The 16,720-nt window shown below is 32.1% G+C and overlaps 1 protein-coding gene across 1 annotated transcript; it reads left to right on the top strand.

The window, feature by feature from the left end:
* The first annotated feature begins 11,457 nt into the window (after nt 1-11,457).
* Nucleotides 11,458-16,711, top strand: LOC130674399 (uncharacterized). The gene is made up of 3 exons (XM_057479715.1): nt 11,458-12,287; nt 13,669-14,523; nt 16,264-16,711. Exons 1-3 carry the CDS (start codon nt 11,667-11,669, stop codon nt 16,615-16,617), a joined length of 1,830 nt encoding a protein of 609 aa, XP_057335698.1. The 5' UTR covers nt 11,458-11,666; the 3' UTR covers nt 16,618-16,711.
* The last annotated feature ends 9 nt before the right edge of the window (nt 16,712-16,720 follow it).

Below are 16,720 nucleotides of genomic sequence, written 5' to 3'. Positions count from 1 at the left end.
ATAAAAAAAATTAAAAACAAAATGGAAAATCTATCTTTTATTTTTTAATTTCGATAAATTAATTATTAAAAAAAATTTCTTTTAGATTATTTTTTATATAGATTTAGCAATCTGAAAAATGTGGCAACAGCGCGCTTGATTTAACACGGCGGCGCAGCGCTCACCGCGCGAGTGACGAAGGATGAAAAAGTGATGCGGGTGACGAAGGGTTAATGGATTTATGTTCGAAAAAAAAGCCGTTATGGCGCTGTCTACTGACCTGTCAATATGAAATACAATTTCAATATTATGTACTAATTATTGACATCCACTATTTTAAAATTAAAAAGCATATAATTTACTGTAAATATATGATATTGTTAATTTTTTATATTTTATTTATTCATAAAAAAAAGTTAATGTGATTAGATAGAAAAAATAATTTAAAATCATCGTTTCAAAAGACTGCTTTTCTAACCGCAATAGTTGAGAAAATTGACGCTCACAAGCTGTTTCGATAGTCTCGAATGAATTTTATTTTTTTTATTAATGAATTTTTAATTTTTTTCACTAACAGTAACTTTTTTTCGATTTCTCAAATTATATAGATTGTTTAAAAATGTATGCGATCATTATTAATATAGTATGTAATTACTAATTAAATATGTTCTAAAATAGGATAGGGCGTCAATAATTGGTGCTTTTACCTTACAATGTTTTGAAAATTCAAGCAATATTTTTAACAGTATAATTAAATTCTATTATTTACTGAAGTTACACTGTAAAAAATCCGGAGTGAATTCGGAGTGAAATTAAATCCGAATTCACTCCGCATTCACTCCGCCACTCGGAGTTCCGGAGTTTTGAAAAAAATCACTCCACATGCGGAGTGAATTGGGAGTTTTTTTTTAGCGGAGTGATCTCGGAGTGACGCGGATTTTATTTCACTCCCAATTCACTCCGGTCCGGAGTTTTAATACTTAAATAAAGGGCATAGCCGGATAAGCATGCCGAATCGGCCCCCACGGAGTTTTCGATCGGCACTTCGGGGATCACTTTGGTACCAAATAAAAAAAATTCAGTCAACATTTCAGCTCTTAATCCCAAATGGTTTCCGAGTTATCGAAAAAAAACCTATTTTTCGATTTTTATTTTTTTTTCAATAGTAAAATTCAAAATTAATCAATGGCGATTTTTTCCTAAATACTTACAAGTAAAATCCATAACAAAACGTTTTTATCATGATCCCCGAGTTAAAAGCCGATTTTTAACAAAGGAAATAAAACTAAAATTATTTTTTTGACTGCGTTTTTGACAACTTGCAATCATCAAATTTTGTCAGAAGACGTCTTTTACACTCTCCTGTACTCAGGAATTTTTCAATTTTTTCGATTTGGTGCAACATTATGAAAAAAATTAAAAACTGATTTTTTTTGATAATTTAGTCTTTAAACAAATCGATATCATTTTTACTAATTTATATTAAACTGCTAAACAACGTGTGTGTGTGTGTGTGTGTGTGTGTGTGTGTGTGCGAGTGTGTGCAGGTGTTTGTGTGCGTGTGTGCAAATGTGTGCGTGTGTACAAATTTGTACGTGTGTGCGTGTGTTCGATTGTGTGCTTGTGTGCAAATGTGTGCGTGCGTGTGTGTGCAAGTGCGCGTGTGTGCCTAAATATGTATGTGCGTATGTGTGTTCCGTATCATCTGATCAATACCCAGTGAACACATGACCTTATTTTGACGTCATATGTAGGTCATAGCAATGCCACGGCATCTGATGTAAATTTGATGTCAATCTGACGTTCTACATGATTTTAATATGATGTAAAGCTTGTGACATCATATTGATGTAAGCATGACTCTTGTATGACGTCATAGTTATGACTTATGTATTACGTACGTTTGACATAAAACCTACATCACATTGTTACGTAGTAATAAAGTCATTATCGTATATCATAATGACGTAATTTTAAAATCATACATTTTTGTCAGTAGCAAAGTCACGGTTATACGTAATATGGATGTCACTCTTAAATCATATCTTTACATCAGTGACAGATCAGTATTTTACGCAATGCTGATGTAATTTCCGAGTCATAGTTTTTTATCATCTATTTATTGAAATAAAACAATCATAGAATGAATTTTCAAATATGTGTCAATGTGTAAAAATAACAACTAAACGTCGAACATTTTCGGGGTCAAAGTAATCGATACACTCGATAATAGATTATTCAGACGTTTTAGATTAAAACATTAGCGTGAGCATAAAAAAATTAACTTTATTTTTTTAAATGATATATATCGAAAATATCATTAAGGATGACAAAGAAAATGTAACGACAGCTTGAACTCTTTTGATATTATGATTCTAAAGTTTAAGTATCACAATTTTTCAATCGATTAAATTTCATACGATTTTGTGGAATTATTTAATGTTTCGCAAAATTTTATATAAGATTTTTTAAATTTCACATCACAACAAAAAATTAAAAAATTTGATGAAACTTAATGAAATTTTATACAATTATCATCGAGGCCCACAAATATTGTTTCTATAAAATTTCATATAAGTTCATGGAGTTTTTTAAATTTTGTAAAAATCCATCACGAAAACTTATGAACTCTGTCTTTTCCGGCATTTCACTCTAAATACATCAATTAAGCACGAGATTTGAACTCTCGTGATGTGGACCAGTGAGCAACGTTCAGGACTACCAGCCAAGAGTAGCCGTGTTCGAACCCAGGAGATGCCCAGGATTTTTTCATCATTTAACGTTATTTAATCTTGTTTCAGAATTCACAATGCGTTCGCGCGGTAATAATCAAATAAAAAATTCGGTATTTCATTTTTTTTTTTTTTTTTTTTTTTCAAAAATATATTTTCCGAATTGATAATTTTGACATCACCTATATGTCATATTGACGTCATAAAATGTCACACAGACATCACATTCACGTCATGTATACGTCATTAGTTTTACATCATAATCTTACGTAAAAAAGTGGGAAATAATGAGTCACACCTGACTCATTCGTGACTTATATCTTACGTAAATGATGACTTAGCGTAACGTCACTCTGACGTCAAATTTATGTCAATGTGTTTACTGGGTAATGTAATACGCGAATTTTTACTTCGATTCTATTGAGTGGAGTTATATTTTATTAATAATATTTTCAAAACTCCGCTCCGGAGTGAATTTCACTTCGAGGGGAGTGAATAATTAAAAATTCATTCACTCCGCATTCATTCCGCGAATTTTTTACAGTGTATGAGGTTACAAAAAGTGTAAAAGTAGAGCTTTTATGCTCACTTTTTATTTAACTGTCTTAATAAATGATTTATTAACAGTTAATAAATTGTCTTTAATAAATGATTTATTAACTATTAATAAATATTTGTTAACTGTTAATAAATATTTATTAAATCATCTCATGTTAAAAAATTATTTATTAACAGTTAATAAGGCTTATTAAAAATTAAAAAATCCATCTATCAGTGTAGTAGGCTAAGTTATTCCTAATGTGTCAGCGCCATGTGGTTAGCATGAGTCGTAGGGACGCAGGCACGCGCGAAGCGAGCATTCTATTCAATTTCATTCTTTGTGTTAAGTATTTCCATTAGTACATATGTAGTTCACCTATTAATGTCTGTCATCGCTTTGTTATCTTGAATCGAAATATATTTATAATTTTAATTAGTGGTCTTTTGACGTAATGCATTAACTTGATGGTCTTATCATTATCGTTCGTGCGTCTGTAACGAAACAATCAGACGATTACTCATTTGTTTGCCTTCAAATTTCAATAGAAATCGAATATTATCGATGCAGCGATAAAACAATTTCTTAAAAACCCACAAAAATTCCAATTTATTAAATAAATAAAAATAAATACTTCTTTTCGCTTACACATTCTATATTTAAACCAAAGAATTTATATAGGAGGAGTTAATTATGTATTTATGGAATGTTAAAAAGATTTGGAAGAATGATAATGCCACAGGCGTATTCTATGGACAAAACGTTGGATAAGTGAATAAAATTTAATAATTAGAGACTTAAACATCAGCAAGGCCGGAAAAAAAGAAATGAATTATTCATTAATTTACTATAAACAAATGAATACAACTACACGGATAGAAAATTATGGCAGCGGTTCCCATAATTTTGTGAAATTTTTTCCTATACCATCATAGGAATTACGACCATAAATTATGGGAGCGGTTCCTATAATTATAGGAATGTTTCCCATAATTATAGGAATAGTTCCTATAATTATGGGAATGATACCCATAACATTATAGGAATGGTTCCTATAATTTATGGGAATGGTTCCTATAATTTGTAGGAACCATTCCCATAAATTATAGGAACTATTCCCATAATATTATGGGAATAGTTCCCATACTATTATAAGAACTATTCCTATAATATTATAGGAATGGTTCCCATATTATCATGAAAAAATTAATTTAAAGAAGTGTGGTAATCACTTCTACAATACACAGAAATATTATTAAACATAAAAACAAAAATTCAAACATTGAAAAAAAAAATCGTATATGGCAAAAAAACATTAAAATTTTTAACAAGAATTTTTTTTCAGCACAAAACATTCAAGAAAATTCAGATTTTGGGAAATTTCTACACTATTGTGCAAAAAAAAAATTTTATGATATTATAGGGATGGTTCCCATAACATTATGGGAAAAGTTCCCATAATATTATAGGAATAGTTCCTATACCAATATGGGAACCATTCCTATAATAGTACGGGAATGATTCCCATACCATTATGGGAATGGTTCCCATAATATTATGGGAACCATTCCCATATCATTATGGGAACCATTCCCATAATAGTATGGAAACTATTCTCATACTATTATGGGGATGGTTCCCATAATATATGGGAACCATTTCTATAGTAGTATAGGTACTATTCCCATACCATTATGGGAACCATTCCCATAATGCATAGGAAAACTTCCCATAATTTTCTTTCCGTGTAATATTCTTATCAGAAAAATCAATGTAGGATTGTATGGGGATTAATATAAATAGTAGGGCGTTTAAAAAAAAACAAGAATTTTTTTTTTCTCGGAACCGGGCTCAAAAGTTTCGTTTAGATGCCAAAATAGGCCTCTGAAAATATGAACCCTTTTGTGATTTTCAAAAAATTCGGGAAGGTATTGGTTTTACCCCGATTTTCAAAACTCGGGTTTTCATCATATGTCGACGTTTGAAGGTTCTAGGATACTATTCTGACATTTTCAGAGCGATGTCTGTATGTATGTATGTATGTATGTATGTATGTGTGGGTGTGTGTGTGTGGATGTAAACCTCTCATATCTTTTTAATAAATGAACCGATTTAGATGGTTCTTGCGGCATTCGAAAGATATCTTCTGAACTTAGATTTTCAAAAAAATTTTAGTTCATTTAGTCAAATAAACTCTGAGATATTTAAGAAATACAAGAAAAAAATTTTTTTTTTCTCTTTTTTTTTGGCTATTGTGAAAACTGTTGGATCGATCAATTCCAAAATCTAATCAGCTTCAGAACTCGATAAAAGCTTTCGATTGCTGCCAAGAACGTCTCAATAAGATTATCCGTTCGAAAGATGTCGTCGACGAAAGAAATAGTAGAAAACGGTTTTTTGCAAATATCGTCGAAACGACTGAACCAATCATTCCCAAAAATTTTCAGCTCTAGACCTCAATAAAACGCGCCGATTGCCACCTCAACCGTCTTAATCGGATAATCCGTTCGAGATATCGTCGACGAAAGAATGAAAAAAAATCGTATTTTTTCGTTTTTCGTGAATGTTTCGGAAACTATCGAATCGATCAATTCAAAAATCTAATCAGCTTTAGAACTCGATACAATCATTCGACTGCTGCCAAGAACGTCCCAATCAGATTATCCGTTCGAGAGATATCGTCGACGGAATAATAAATGTTAAATCATTATCTGCTTTTTTCATTGAATAAAATAATAATTTCTGAATAAAATTACTCAAAACTAATAATATGTTCTTCTTTATATACGTCATTGGAAGTGACTACCTAAAAATCGATCGTCATGTTCGCTCGTATCACGATATACCTACACGATATAGATACAACGTATGACGTAAATACTTATTTTTGAGCTAATTATTGAACATAATTGTGAACAAATATAAAAAACTCTCATTCATTCATTATTTTAGATTCTAAATTTTTATACTTTAACATGAAACGCAAGCCTTTTGAGCTTAAAAAGCTCATAAAAAAGGGAAACAAAGGTTTTTTCGAGCTCGAAAACAGCGGGAAGTTTGGGGGCTGGCCTGCAGGTCCAACCAATGCCCAGATTTTTTTATTTTTTTTTAAGAAAAAAAATTTAATTTTTATGAAACAGACAAAATTTCCTGCAAAATGAGTACAAACAATGATATGTTGAAATAAAGTAATTTATGTGTTATCTGTCCGCGAATAACCGCGAGTTGGTCGTTAACAGTAACTATATTTTAATATATCGATGTGGGTATTCAAATTAGAGGGAATTTCGCTCTCAAATTGACGACAATAATAATTTTTTTTTACTTGAATTAAAAAAAAAGTTTGGAAAATCCAAAAGTGCACGACTCATAATGCTTATTTGATCGTAAACATTAAAATATTCCGAAAGGGTAATGTCGCAGGCAAACGAAAAAAAATAAAAATAAATAAAATTTGAAGGACAAATGTTATTTATTTATATAAAAATGATAAAAAAAATAATTTTATTTAAAATAAAAAAAAAAAAAATAATAAATTTCAAACGTAAAAAATTCCGAAATTTTTCGCCGTACGATCTGTGAAAAATTTTACTTTTTTTTTCTATTTTTATTTTTCACTTGTTTATTTATTATTTTTAGTTATTTATTTATTCGTCTAATCTCAATTTTTTATATTTTTATTTCCGAAATACCCGCGCCAAATGAATCGGTTAAAAGTATGGCGCAGGCACACTGGGTGATAGTATGAGAAAAAAAAAAATACCACGCATGCGCACTTGTTAAGACGAATGTCCACACATATTTTTTAGGCTAAAATTAAAGAAAATTCGATTTAATTTTTTATTAATTACAATTGCATAACACAAAGTTAGATAGCCATTTTCGAAAGCAAATCCTTCTAGGGCAAGACGAGTCATTTAAAAAAAAAATGGAGTTAAATTATGGATTCTTTTTCGAGATATTGTGTTTTCAAGCTACAAAATTTTTTTACTGCTTGACGGGAAAATTTTTTAGTTTATTTTAATGATTTTCTCGTTTCTATTGCACTGAATTTGTGTTTGAAAATTGCAGAAATAATCTTTATTAAATTATCTGTAAAATGGTGCATCATTTGAGATGTTTCTGTTTCCTAATAACACGATAATAACAGAAATAGTTGAAGAAAAGGAGGCGAAAAAAAATTTCGATCGTAAAGCACTCCCTAATGCTTCGCATTATGAGTCGTGCAAAATATATATTGAATTTTTTATGAATATTAATAAAAAATTATTCATTGCATCGCTATTAAATATGTATTTACATGAACTTTCTACTGCTCAGTCTCTGAGTAAATATTAGAGTAATCATCCATAAAATTGTCTGATGACAATTGTAGCAGAATTAGAAGATAGACAAAATTGTAGCAATTGAGTTATCAGTAATAAAACGTTGGACAATTGATATTTTTCCGTAAATATTAAAAAAATATATAATTGAAAATTTATTTGTAGTTTCTGGTGGTAGAAAATTTTGTGGAAGTAATGGAACTTACAGTGAATATTGGCCAGGTAATGAAGAATTATGTGATTATAGTAAATTTCCTGTGATTGAATCAAAGATGATGGTAAATATTTTTAAACTATTTTATAATGTCATTCCTGATTACTGAATCCACGGAAAAAAATATATCATCAAATTTTTTAATATTCAAAAAATAATTACTGTAAATCTGAATGTCAAAAAAATCCATGTGGGATTGCACGAGAACCCATAAAAATCCATATAGAAAATTGAGGATTTATGTAAGAATCCATAGGAATTAATATAAGAGTGTATGGACAAAGAAGAACCCATGTAGGAAATTATGGGTATGTGGATTTCCAAATGGGAAATCTATACAGGAATCTAGGTATCTGAATTTCCATATAAGAATCTGTGTATCTGGATTCCTAGATGGTAAATCCATAGGAATCCAGATACACATGGATTGTGGGTCTCGGGATTCCCATGTAGGAAACCTACACAGGCAACTGGGTACTTGGATTCCCATAGTAACCCATGTCAGAATCTGTATCGAGATCGATGCTGGATTCCTATAAAAGTCTATATGGGAATCGGGAACCAATATAGAAATCTAGGCCACTGCCGCCAGAACGCGGACGAAAAGTTTTCCTTCCTAAGCATCGCTATAGCATCACATGCAGCCTAAACGATGTTGGGAAGGGGAACTTTTCGTCCGCGTTCTGGCAGCAGTGATCTAGGCTAAAGTCGCATGTGGAATTTTTTCATAGGGTCGTAGAAAATAAAACCAAACACCCGAGCCGGTTTCTAGACATTTTACTGCACTCGGATAGGACTTCTATTGTGGACATCGAAGGCTAGCCTGTTTCATGTAATTTTATTTTTTTATTTTATAAACACGACTTATGAGGAAATAAATTTATGATGATAATAATAATAAGAATCTTATCAATGTAATTATTTTCATTGATGTTCTGTCCTTAGACATGTAAAAAAAAAAAACTATTAACTCCGTATTTTTAAATTATTATTTCTTCAGATTCCTTAAGTCAAAATAATGTGGAATTTTCTTATTGGTCTAGAAAAAAAATGATAAGGTTTTATGTAAATTTTTTTTATGTCACCTATTAAATTTTGTTGTAATCAATGACAGTAAAAAAAAATAGTTTTTTTTTAAGAGCCAAAAATTTCCTTAATATTGAATTTTTTTTTTGAATTTTCAATTTCCCGCTAAGAAAATCCACGATTTTCGAAAAATTCGGGAAGTTATTGTTTTTACCCCAAATTGCGAAAGTCGAAATTTCATCAGATGTCGACGTTTTGAGGTTCTAGGAAGCTATTCTGACTTTTTCAGAATGATGTCCGAGGGTCTGTATGTGTGTATGTATGTGTGTGACCGGCTTATAACTTTTTAACTACACGGAAAGAAAATTATGGGAAGTTTTGCTATGCATTATGGGATCCATTCCCATAATGGTATGGGAATCATTCCCATACTATTATGGGAATGGTTCCCATATTGGGATAGGAACTATTCCTATAATATTATGGGAATTATTCCCATAATGTTATGGGAACCATCTCTATAATATCATAAAATTTTTTTTTTGCACAATAGTGTAGAAATTTCCCAAAATTTGAATTTTCTTGAATGTTTTGTGCTGACAAAAAATTCTTGTTAAAAATTTTAATGTTTTTTTGCCAAATACGATTTTTTTTTTTCAATGTTTGAATTTTTGTTTTTATGTTTAATAATGATTCTGTGTATTATAGAAGTGATTACCACACTTCTTTAAATTAATTTTTTCATGATAATATGGGAACCATTCCCATAATATTATAGGAATGGTTCCTATAATAGTATGGGAACTATTCCCATAATATTATGGGAATGATTCCCATAATGGTATACGAACCATTCCAATTGCATTATGGGAATCAATCCCATAATATTATGGGAATAGTTCCCATACTATTATAGGAATGATTCCCATAATATTATAGAAAGTATTCCTATAAATTATAGAAACCATTCCTATAATTATAGGAACCATTTCTATAGTGTTATGGAGATCATTCCCATAATTATAGGAACTATTCCTATAATTATGGGAAACATTCCTATAATTATAGGAACCGCTCCCATAATTTATGGTCGTAATTTCTATGATGGTATAGGAAAAAATTTCACAAAATTATGGGAACCGCTGCTATAATTTTCTTTCCGTGTAATGAACCGATTTGGATTGTTAAGGCGGCAATCGAAAGAGCTCGTTGGCCATCAACTTTTCTGAAAATTTCAGATCATTTGATCAAGTAGACTCGAAAATATTGGCGAATTACGAAAAATAAAATTATTTTTTTTTAGTTTTTTATTGATTTCTCAGAAACAACTCATACGATCACCTTCAAAATCTAATCAGCTCTAGAACTCAATAAAACACGTCGATTGCCGCCTCAATCATCAAAATCAGATAATTTGTTCAAGAGTTATCGCGGGAGAAAGAAATGGTAGAAAACAGTTTTTTGCGAATATCTTCGAAACAACTGAACCAAACAATTTCAAAATTTTATCAGCTCTAGAACTCAATAAAACACGCCGATTGCCGCCACAACCATCAAAATCGGTCAATTCATTCCTGAGATATCATGGGAGAAAGAAATGCTAAAATCGGTTTTTTTTTAAAACAATGGCACACTAAAGTATTTTTTTTAAAACAATGGTACACTAAAGTATTTTCGAGCTCGAAAATGTATCCATAACAAGTTTTTGAGCTCGAGGAGCTCGAAAACAGGGGGAAGTTTTGGGGCTGGCCCGCAGGGTCAACCGATAGACAGATTTTTTACTTTTCTACATGCGCATTTTTTTTTTTTTTTTTTTTTCTGTAATTGATTTGTTGATAAAAAAATTCGAAAATTGTTAACTATCTGCTAACTTTAGGATCATGTTTACTATCACAAAATAGTTCAGTGTTAAATAATAATTGTTCACAATTTTGATAACCTAAAAATAATCCATGGTACAAAAATAAAAGTTTTTTTGTGTCACCATTAACATTTAAAAAGTGTTGAAGTTACTTCTTAAATTACTCGAATTTTGTGTTGAAATTTTAATACAAATTTTGTATTGAATTTCATCACAAATGTGTGGTTCAATTGACCGTCTCTTTCCTACCTAAATTTCTGTGTGAAGAATCCTCTTTGGAATCGTAATTGTTTAAAAATACCACTTAAGAGATTATAAATATCAATTGATACGCGTATATTTCGAAATTTAATTTTTTTTATACTTAATATATATTTGAAATATGTACAAAAATCTGAACTATATTCCCATCTAGATTTTCACGTAATGCGGATTCCCATAGGAAATCATTGAGAACATTCCCATAAGAATGTATACCAGAATCCCTTATGGATTTGGGGTGGTGCCAATACCCATGGAAAATTAGGTAAGAATCAAAGCTGGATTCCTATAAGAAATCATATGGGAATCCATCAAACGCCATGTGGGAATTCACATGAGATTTGAACTAGATTTCTACATAGATATCTTTGGAAGGGATATATATTTTATTTTAACAAATATTTTATTTCATAATATTCTTCAATATATTTTATAGTTTCCTACCTTTGCTTAGCATCCATTATCATTAAGAGCATCATTAAAAAACCCCAAGGCAATATTAAATAGGCCATATTTTTAAAGTTACTTAGAACACTTCGTTAATTACATTAATCATCACGACTGCCATTGATACCATTAATAACGTCCAATAAAAACCCGCGATCTACTGACACTTTTAAAAATTCCCGAGCCTACTTCATCCTTTCCGTGCCCCCTCCATTAAATTTTTTTTGGTTATAAAAAGCCGGTAGTTTAAAAAATTCCACAGTATAGTTCAATATTCTTAAAAATGGTTCCTTCTAGTAAACTAGTGATCATATCAAATTTATTTATAATCGTGTCTTTGTTAATAATCGAAGGTGAAGGAAAACAACCCGTTCCTTTGAAAGATGTAGCAATTGGTGCCACTGTTAATAGGCAAAATACTGATAGAAATACAGCAAAGGTATTGGGTAATATTATCAATGACCGTGAAAAATATCCAGATATTTATAAAAAATTGACTGAAGTAATTCATTATCCACCAAAATGGGGAATGAGACAATTCATCTGCTCGGAGCCGCTAGATTCAGTTCTTGATCCAGCAGTTCATACAGATAATTTTTATTTTAACAATAAAAATGAAAAAAATCGTGTGTTTAAATCCTTCGAAGCAGACTCTATCAAACGGGGTGCATTTAATATTGATAATAAATACTTGAACACTAATTACACTTGTATTTTGTTCGAGCTGTGTAATATAAAGGAAGAAAGAATTAAAGAAAATGTCAAAGTTATTAATGAAGAAGATTTGCCAGCTAAAAGATCTGATATTCACTATTTCGGGAATCTAACTGCCATTGTGAGAGCTAAGCGGGACAGTGAGACTCATTATGTTTCGTCAATTTCTAAAGGAAATTGTTTGGCACAGGTAAGAAAATGAAATTAATAGTTTAAGAGGGTTTTTTAAACGATAATATTTTAACTGGGGCCACGGGTGGACCTTTTCAACTTCACTCCTACAGAAGTCTCTCTATTTCCTGAGATGGAAGGAGTATTAGTCCGAAGAAGTTGTATTCGTCGTGGTTGTTGATTATATCCCACATACGAATGGTGCCTGTTCGTTGAAAGCACTTCCGGAAGATGTGTACTACTATTCCGTCGTATCCTGACCAGAGTCTCTCTATTTCCTGAGATGGAAGGAGTATTAGTCCGAAGAAGTTGTATTCATCGTGGTTGTTGATTATATCCGACATACGAATGGTGCCTGTTCGTTGAAAGCACTTCCGGAAGATGTGTACTACTATTCCGTCGTATCCTGACCAGAGTCTCTCTATTTCCTGAGATGGAAGGAGTATTAGTCCGAAGAAGTTGTATTCATCGTGGTTGTTGATTATATCCCACATACGAATGGTGCCTGTTCGTTGAAAGCACTTCCGGAAGATGTGTACTACTATTCCGTCGCATCCTGACCAGAGTCTCTCTATTTCCTGAGATGGAAGGAGTATTAGTCCGAAGAAGTTGTATTCATCGTGGTTGTTGATTATATCCCACATACGAATGGTGCCTGTTCGTTGAAAGCACTTCCGGAAGATGTGTACTACTATTCCGTCGCATCCTGACCAGAGTCTCTCTATTTCCTGAGATGGAAGGAGTATTAGTCCGAAGAAGTTGTATTCATCGTGGTTGTTGATTATATCCCACATACGAATGGTGCCTGTTCGTTGAAAGCACCTCCGGAAGATGTGTACTATTATTCCGTCGCATCCTGACCAGAGTCTCTCTATTTCCTGAGATGGAAGGAGTATTAGTCCGAAGAAGTTGTATTCATCGTGGTTGTTGATTATATCCCACATACGAATGGTGCCTGTTCGTTGAAAGCACTTCCGGAAGATGTGTACTACTATTCCGTCGCATCCTGACCAGAGTCTCTCTATTTCCTGAGATGGAAGGAGTATTAGTCCGAAGAAATTGTATTCATCGTGGTTGTTGATTATATCCCACATACGAATGGTGCCTGTTCGTTGAAAGCACTTCCGGAAGATGGGTACTACTATTCCGTCGCATCCTGACCAGAGTCTCTCTATTTCCTGAGATGGAAGGAGTGTTAGTCCGAAGAAGTTGTATTCATCGTGGTTGTTGATTATATCCCACATACGAATGGTGCCTGTTCGTTGAAAGCACCTCCGGAAAAAATCTACCCCTGGTTACTTGATTATCTTTAAATCTAGGAGTGGTTTAAGTTTCTATGAAATGGCAGTCCTTAGTTTTATTTACGTTTTTAATTTTTCTACCCTTAAATTTAATTACAGATTTACATTTATGAAACGGAAATAGCGAAGGAATCTAAACAGCATCTGATCAATTATCCAAGTAAGAATCCTACTTTCACGGGACCCCTAATATCCGCAACAAACAACACAAAACTTGAAACCTGGACTAAAGAATATTTGGAAAAATTACAAACTTCTCTTCTTAAATTTGAAAGCTTTCAACCAAAAAATCAGAGCGATATTTTCGATCATATGGAAAGCGATGCAGTCAGAGATTTTGAATTGATAAAACTACCAGAATTACCAGATAAATTAGCTAAGCCAGATAAAGAAGTTAAGCCAGATAAAGTAGTTAAGCCAGATAAAGCATTAACTGCTAAAAAATGGGCTCAATTGGTACCAGGAGACACTTTCGACATAACACAATTCAAATTCGACGAAGCTGTCATTATTTCATCTCTTCCGAGAGCAGACCCAGTTGAAATGGAATACTTCCCAGAGTCTGATGAAGATTACCAAAAAGTAACTCTACGTACTATAGTTGATAGTGAAAAATCCGCATCGAAGTGCCCATTTGAGAAGTTAAACTCTCGGGACAGCAGCCATCTTGATGATCACGAAGGCTTGGAGGCATTCGAGTGTAATTTGGAAAAAAAAGACTTTGGAATCAGTAAAGAGTATCGTAATGAGAAGTATAAAAGAGTTGAAGTAAGAATTTGTCGCACAGTTGGAAAATTAGCCCTTCCCGAATCAATGACGATCATTAATTGGGACAAAAAGTTTGAAGATATAGGTTACAATGTTCTCATTGATGAAAATGTTGTTCTAAGATACCCTGTTGCTGGTGAAACGCATTATGTATCTGCTGTTTATTACGGTGACTGCTTATATCAGGTAAGGAATATAAGTTTTAATAGTTGTTTCAAACAACCCCAGTCAACCAAAATAAGTCTTCCCAGAAAGTAAGTTGCCGTCGAAAATTATTGGCTTTTAAAATGATAGTGTGTAGCAACGGCGTACAATCAGACTAGTTTTCGGAGAGTGGGAGGTAATGATTGGCAGAAACTTACTATCTTGGTGGACTTAAAATGTAGTTTCCGGATTAAGAACTCTGATTGGAATTGATTGAAAGTCGATCGGTTTCAATCAGTCTATCGGAACGAAGTCACAGTGCCCTCGCAAATTCCGATGAAGTTCAAATGGATCTAATCGGATGATAATATTAATATTTAATTTTTAATCCCAAGAAAAAATAATTTAGAGTTGATCTCCAGTAGGTCTGCGGAGATCTGATTATTTCAAAAAATTAGATCTACGGAACTTCTAGCAGATTTAAGGACGTTTGCGAAATTCACGTAAATCGTCAGAGATCTTCCGAAGTCGATTCTAAATTTAAGATCTACAAGGACTTAAATTATTTTTTCTCAGGATCGGTTTCGATCTGAGTTTTTAATCGGGATTATCCTAAAATTAGCTCATTCAAAAAAATCCAAACAAAAATCCGGCTTAGATTCTGATATAGAATACGTGGTTTTCCATGGAACTAGATAGGTTTTACATAGACTTACCATATATATAGAATTTCTCAATAGAATTCTAGGTACCCGAGTTTCCATATGGATTTCCAACATGGAAATTAGGACATTCGAGTTCTTGTTTGTATTTTTTGTATAAGAACTCAGGTAATCACAATTTCTGGTCTGAAATCCTTTTGTGGGATCCATGTATTCGTAGTTTCCCATGTAGGGATTCAAGTACTTATGCCTTCGTGCAGGGATTTCTATAAAAATCCATGCTTTTCTATGTTGATTCCCATGGATTCTTATGTATATTCCTAATTTCCTTTATGGATTTCAATGGATTCCCACATAATTCTACATGGATTTCTCTGATAAGGTACAATATATTGAATGTGGAAATCGATACAGAAAAATGTAGATTTCTATAGAAATCCCTGGTGGAAACTGTAGGTATCTAGATTTCAATGTGGATTTCTATAACCCTTCTTAAAAAATCCGGTAGATTCTTATAGCTGTGTGTATAAGGCCGTATACTTAACTATAGCACTTCTCATAGAACTCATTAATTCTTAGAACATTTCTGTAGGAATTTATGAGAATCTAATGGATTCTATGAGATTTTCTAAACAGGGAAGAGCCTCCTGATTAAACAACTGAATTCGACAGAATTAAAAATTTTTATTCTGTTATATTCTGTCGAATTCCGCAAAACAGAATTCAACTGAATTGAAAATTTGAATTTAAATTAAGCAGAATAAAACCGATTTAAAAATTTCAAATTCGTTTTAATTCAGTTTAATTCGGATTCAGATCCAGAAATTGGAAAGTGATTTTCGAATTAATCAGAATTAAACTGAATAGAATTATTTAAATTCGTTTTAATTTGGACAAATTCTGGTTTTCCTGCCGAATTAGACAGAATTCATTTTAAGTTAGATACCGAATTAACAGAATTTATCTGAATAAAATAGAATAGAAAATTTAATTCTGTTCAATTCGATCGAATTCAGTTGTTTGATCAGGGTTTTTGACAATTGTAGCATCCCTCCCTCCCTGAATCAGTAACTTGCTTTTTAGTGATCCACGAAATAAATAATAATTTACGTAATTACAGGCATTAGTTTACAACGTAGACAAATTAGAAACAACCAAGCCAGTACACGTGGGTAAAATATTGTCAGCAAGTAACAATGAGGATCTCATAAAATCGATCAACGGTTTGCTGAAAACTAGTGACACCCCGGCAGTCGGCCTCTATCAAATCGAGACTAATCCAAAAATGAGAGCTGAGGTCATTAAAAAATTAGACAATAGCGTTGTACTGAGTGTCAATATGCGTTCGTTGTATGCAAAACTTCCGCCACCTCAAGCAGATTTGTCACAATACAAAAGTTTCGGCAATTCGTTGCAAGCTTCCCTCATAACAATTATCGCAATTATTGTGGTAGCACAATTCTTCACAAATTAAACTTTGTTTTTTAAAGGAACTAAATATTTGTATTTAATATTATAAAGTAAAATGTATCAATTTTAATTATTGTTTGTAATAAATTAATTAATTATTTAAAGCA

This window comes from Microplitis mediator, chromosome 9 (assembly GCF_029852145.1).
Source record: "Microplitis mediator isolate UGA2020A chromosome 9, iyMicMedi2.1, whole genome shotgun sequence".
Lineage (NCBI taxonomy): Eukaryota > Metazoa > Arthropoda > Insecta > Hymenoptera > Braconidae > Microplitis > Microplitis mediator.
Note: the sequence above shows the minus strand (reverse complement) of the source record. Positions and strands in the feature narration are given on the sequence as shown.

Coding starts and splice junctions, on each gene's coding strand:
- LOC130674399 (XM_057479715.1), top strand. CDS start 11,667: ATGGTTCCTTCTAGTAAACTAGTGATCATATCAAATTTATTTATAATC. Junction 12,288..13,668: donor AAGGAAATTGTTTGGCACAG/GTAAGAAAATGA, acceptor ATTTAATTACAG/ATTTACATTTATGAAACGGA. Junction 14,524..16,263: donor ACGGTGACTGCTTATATCAG/GTAAGGAATATA, acceptor ACGTAATTACAG/GCATTAGTTTACAACGTAGA.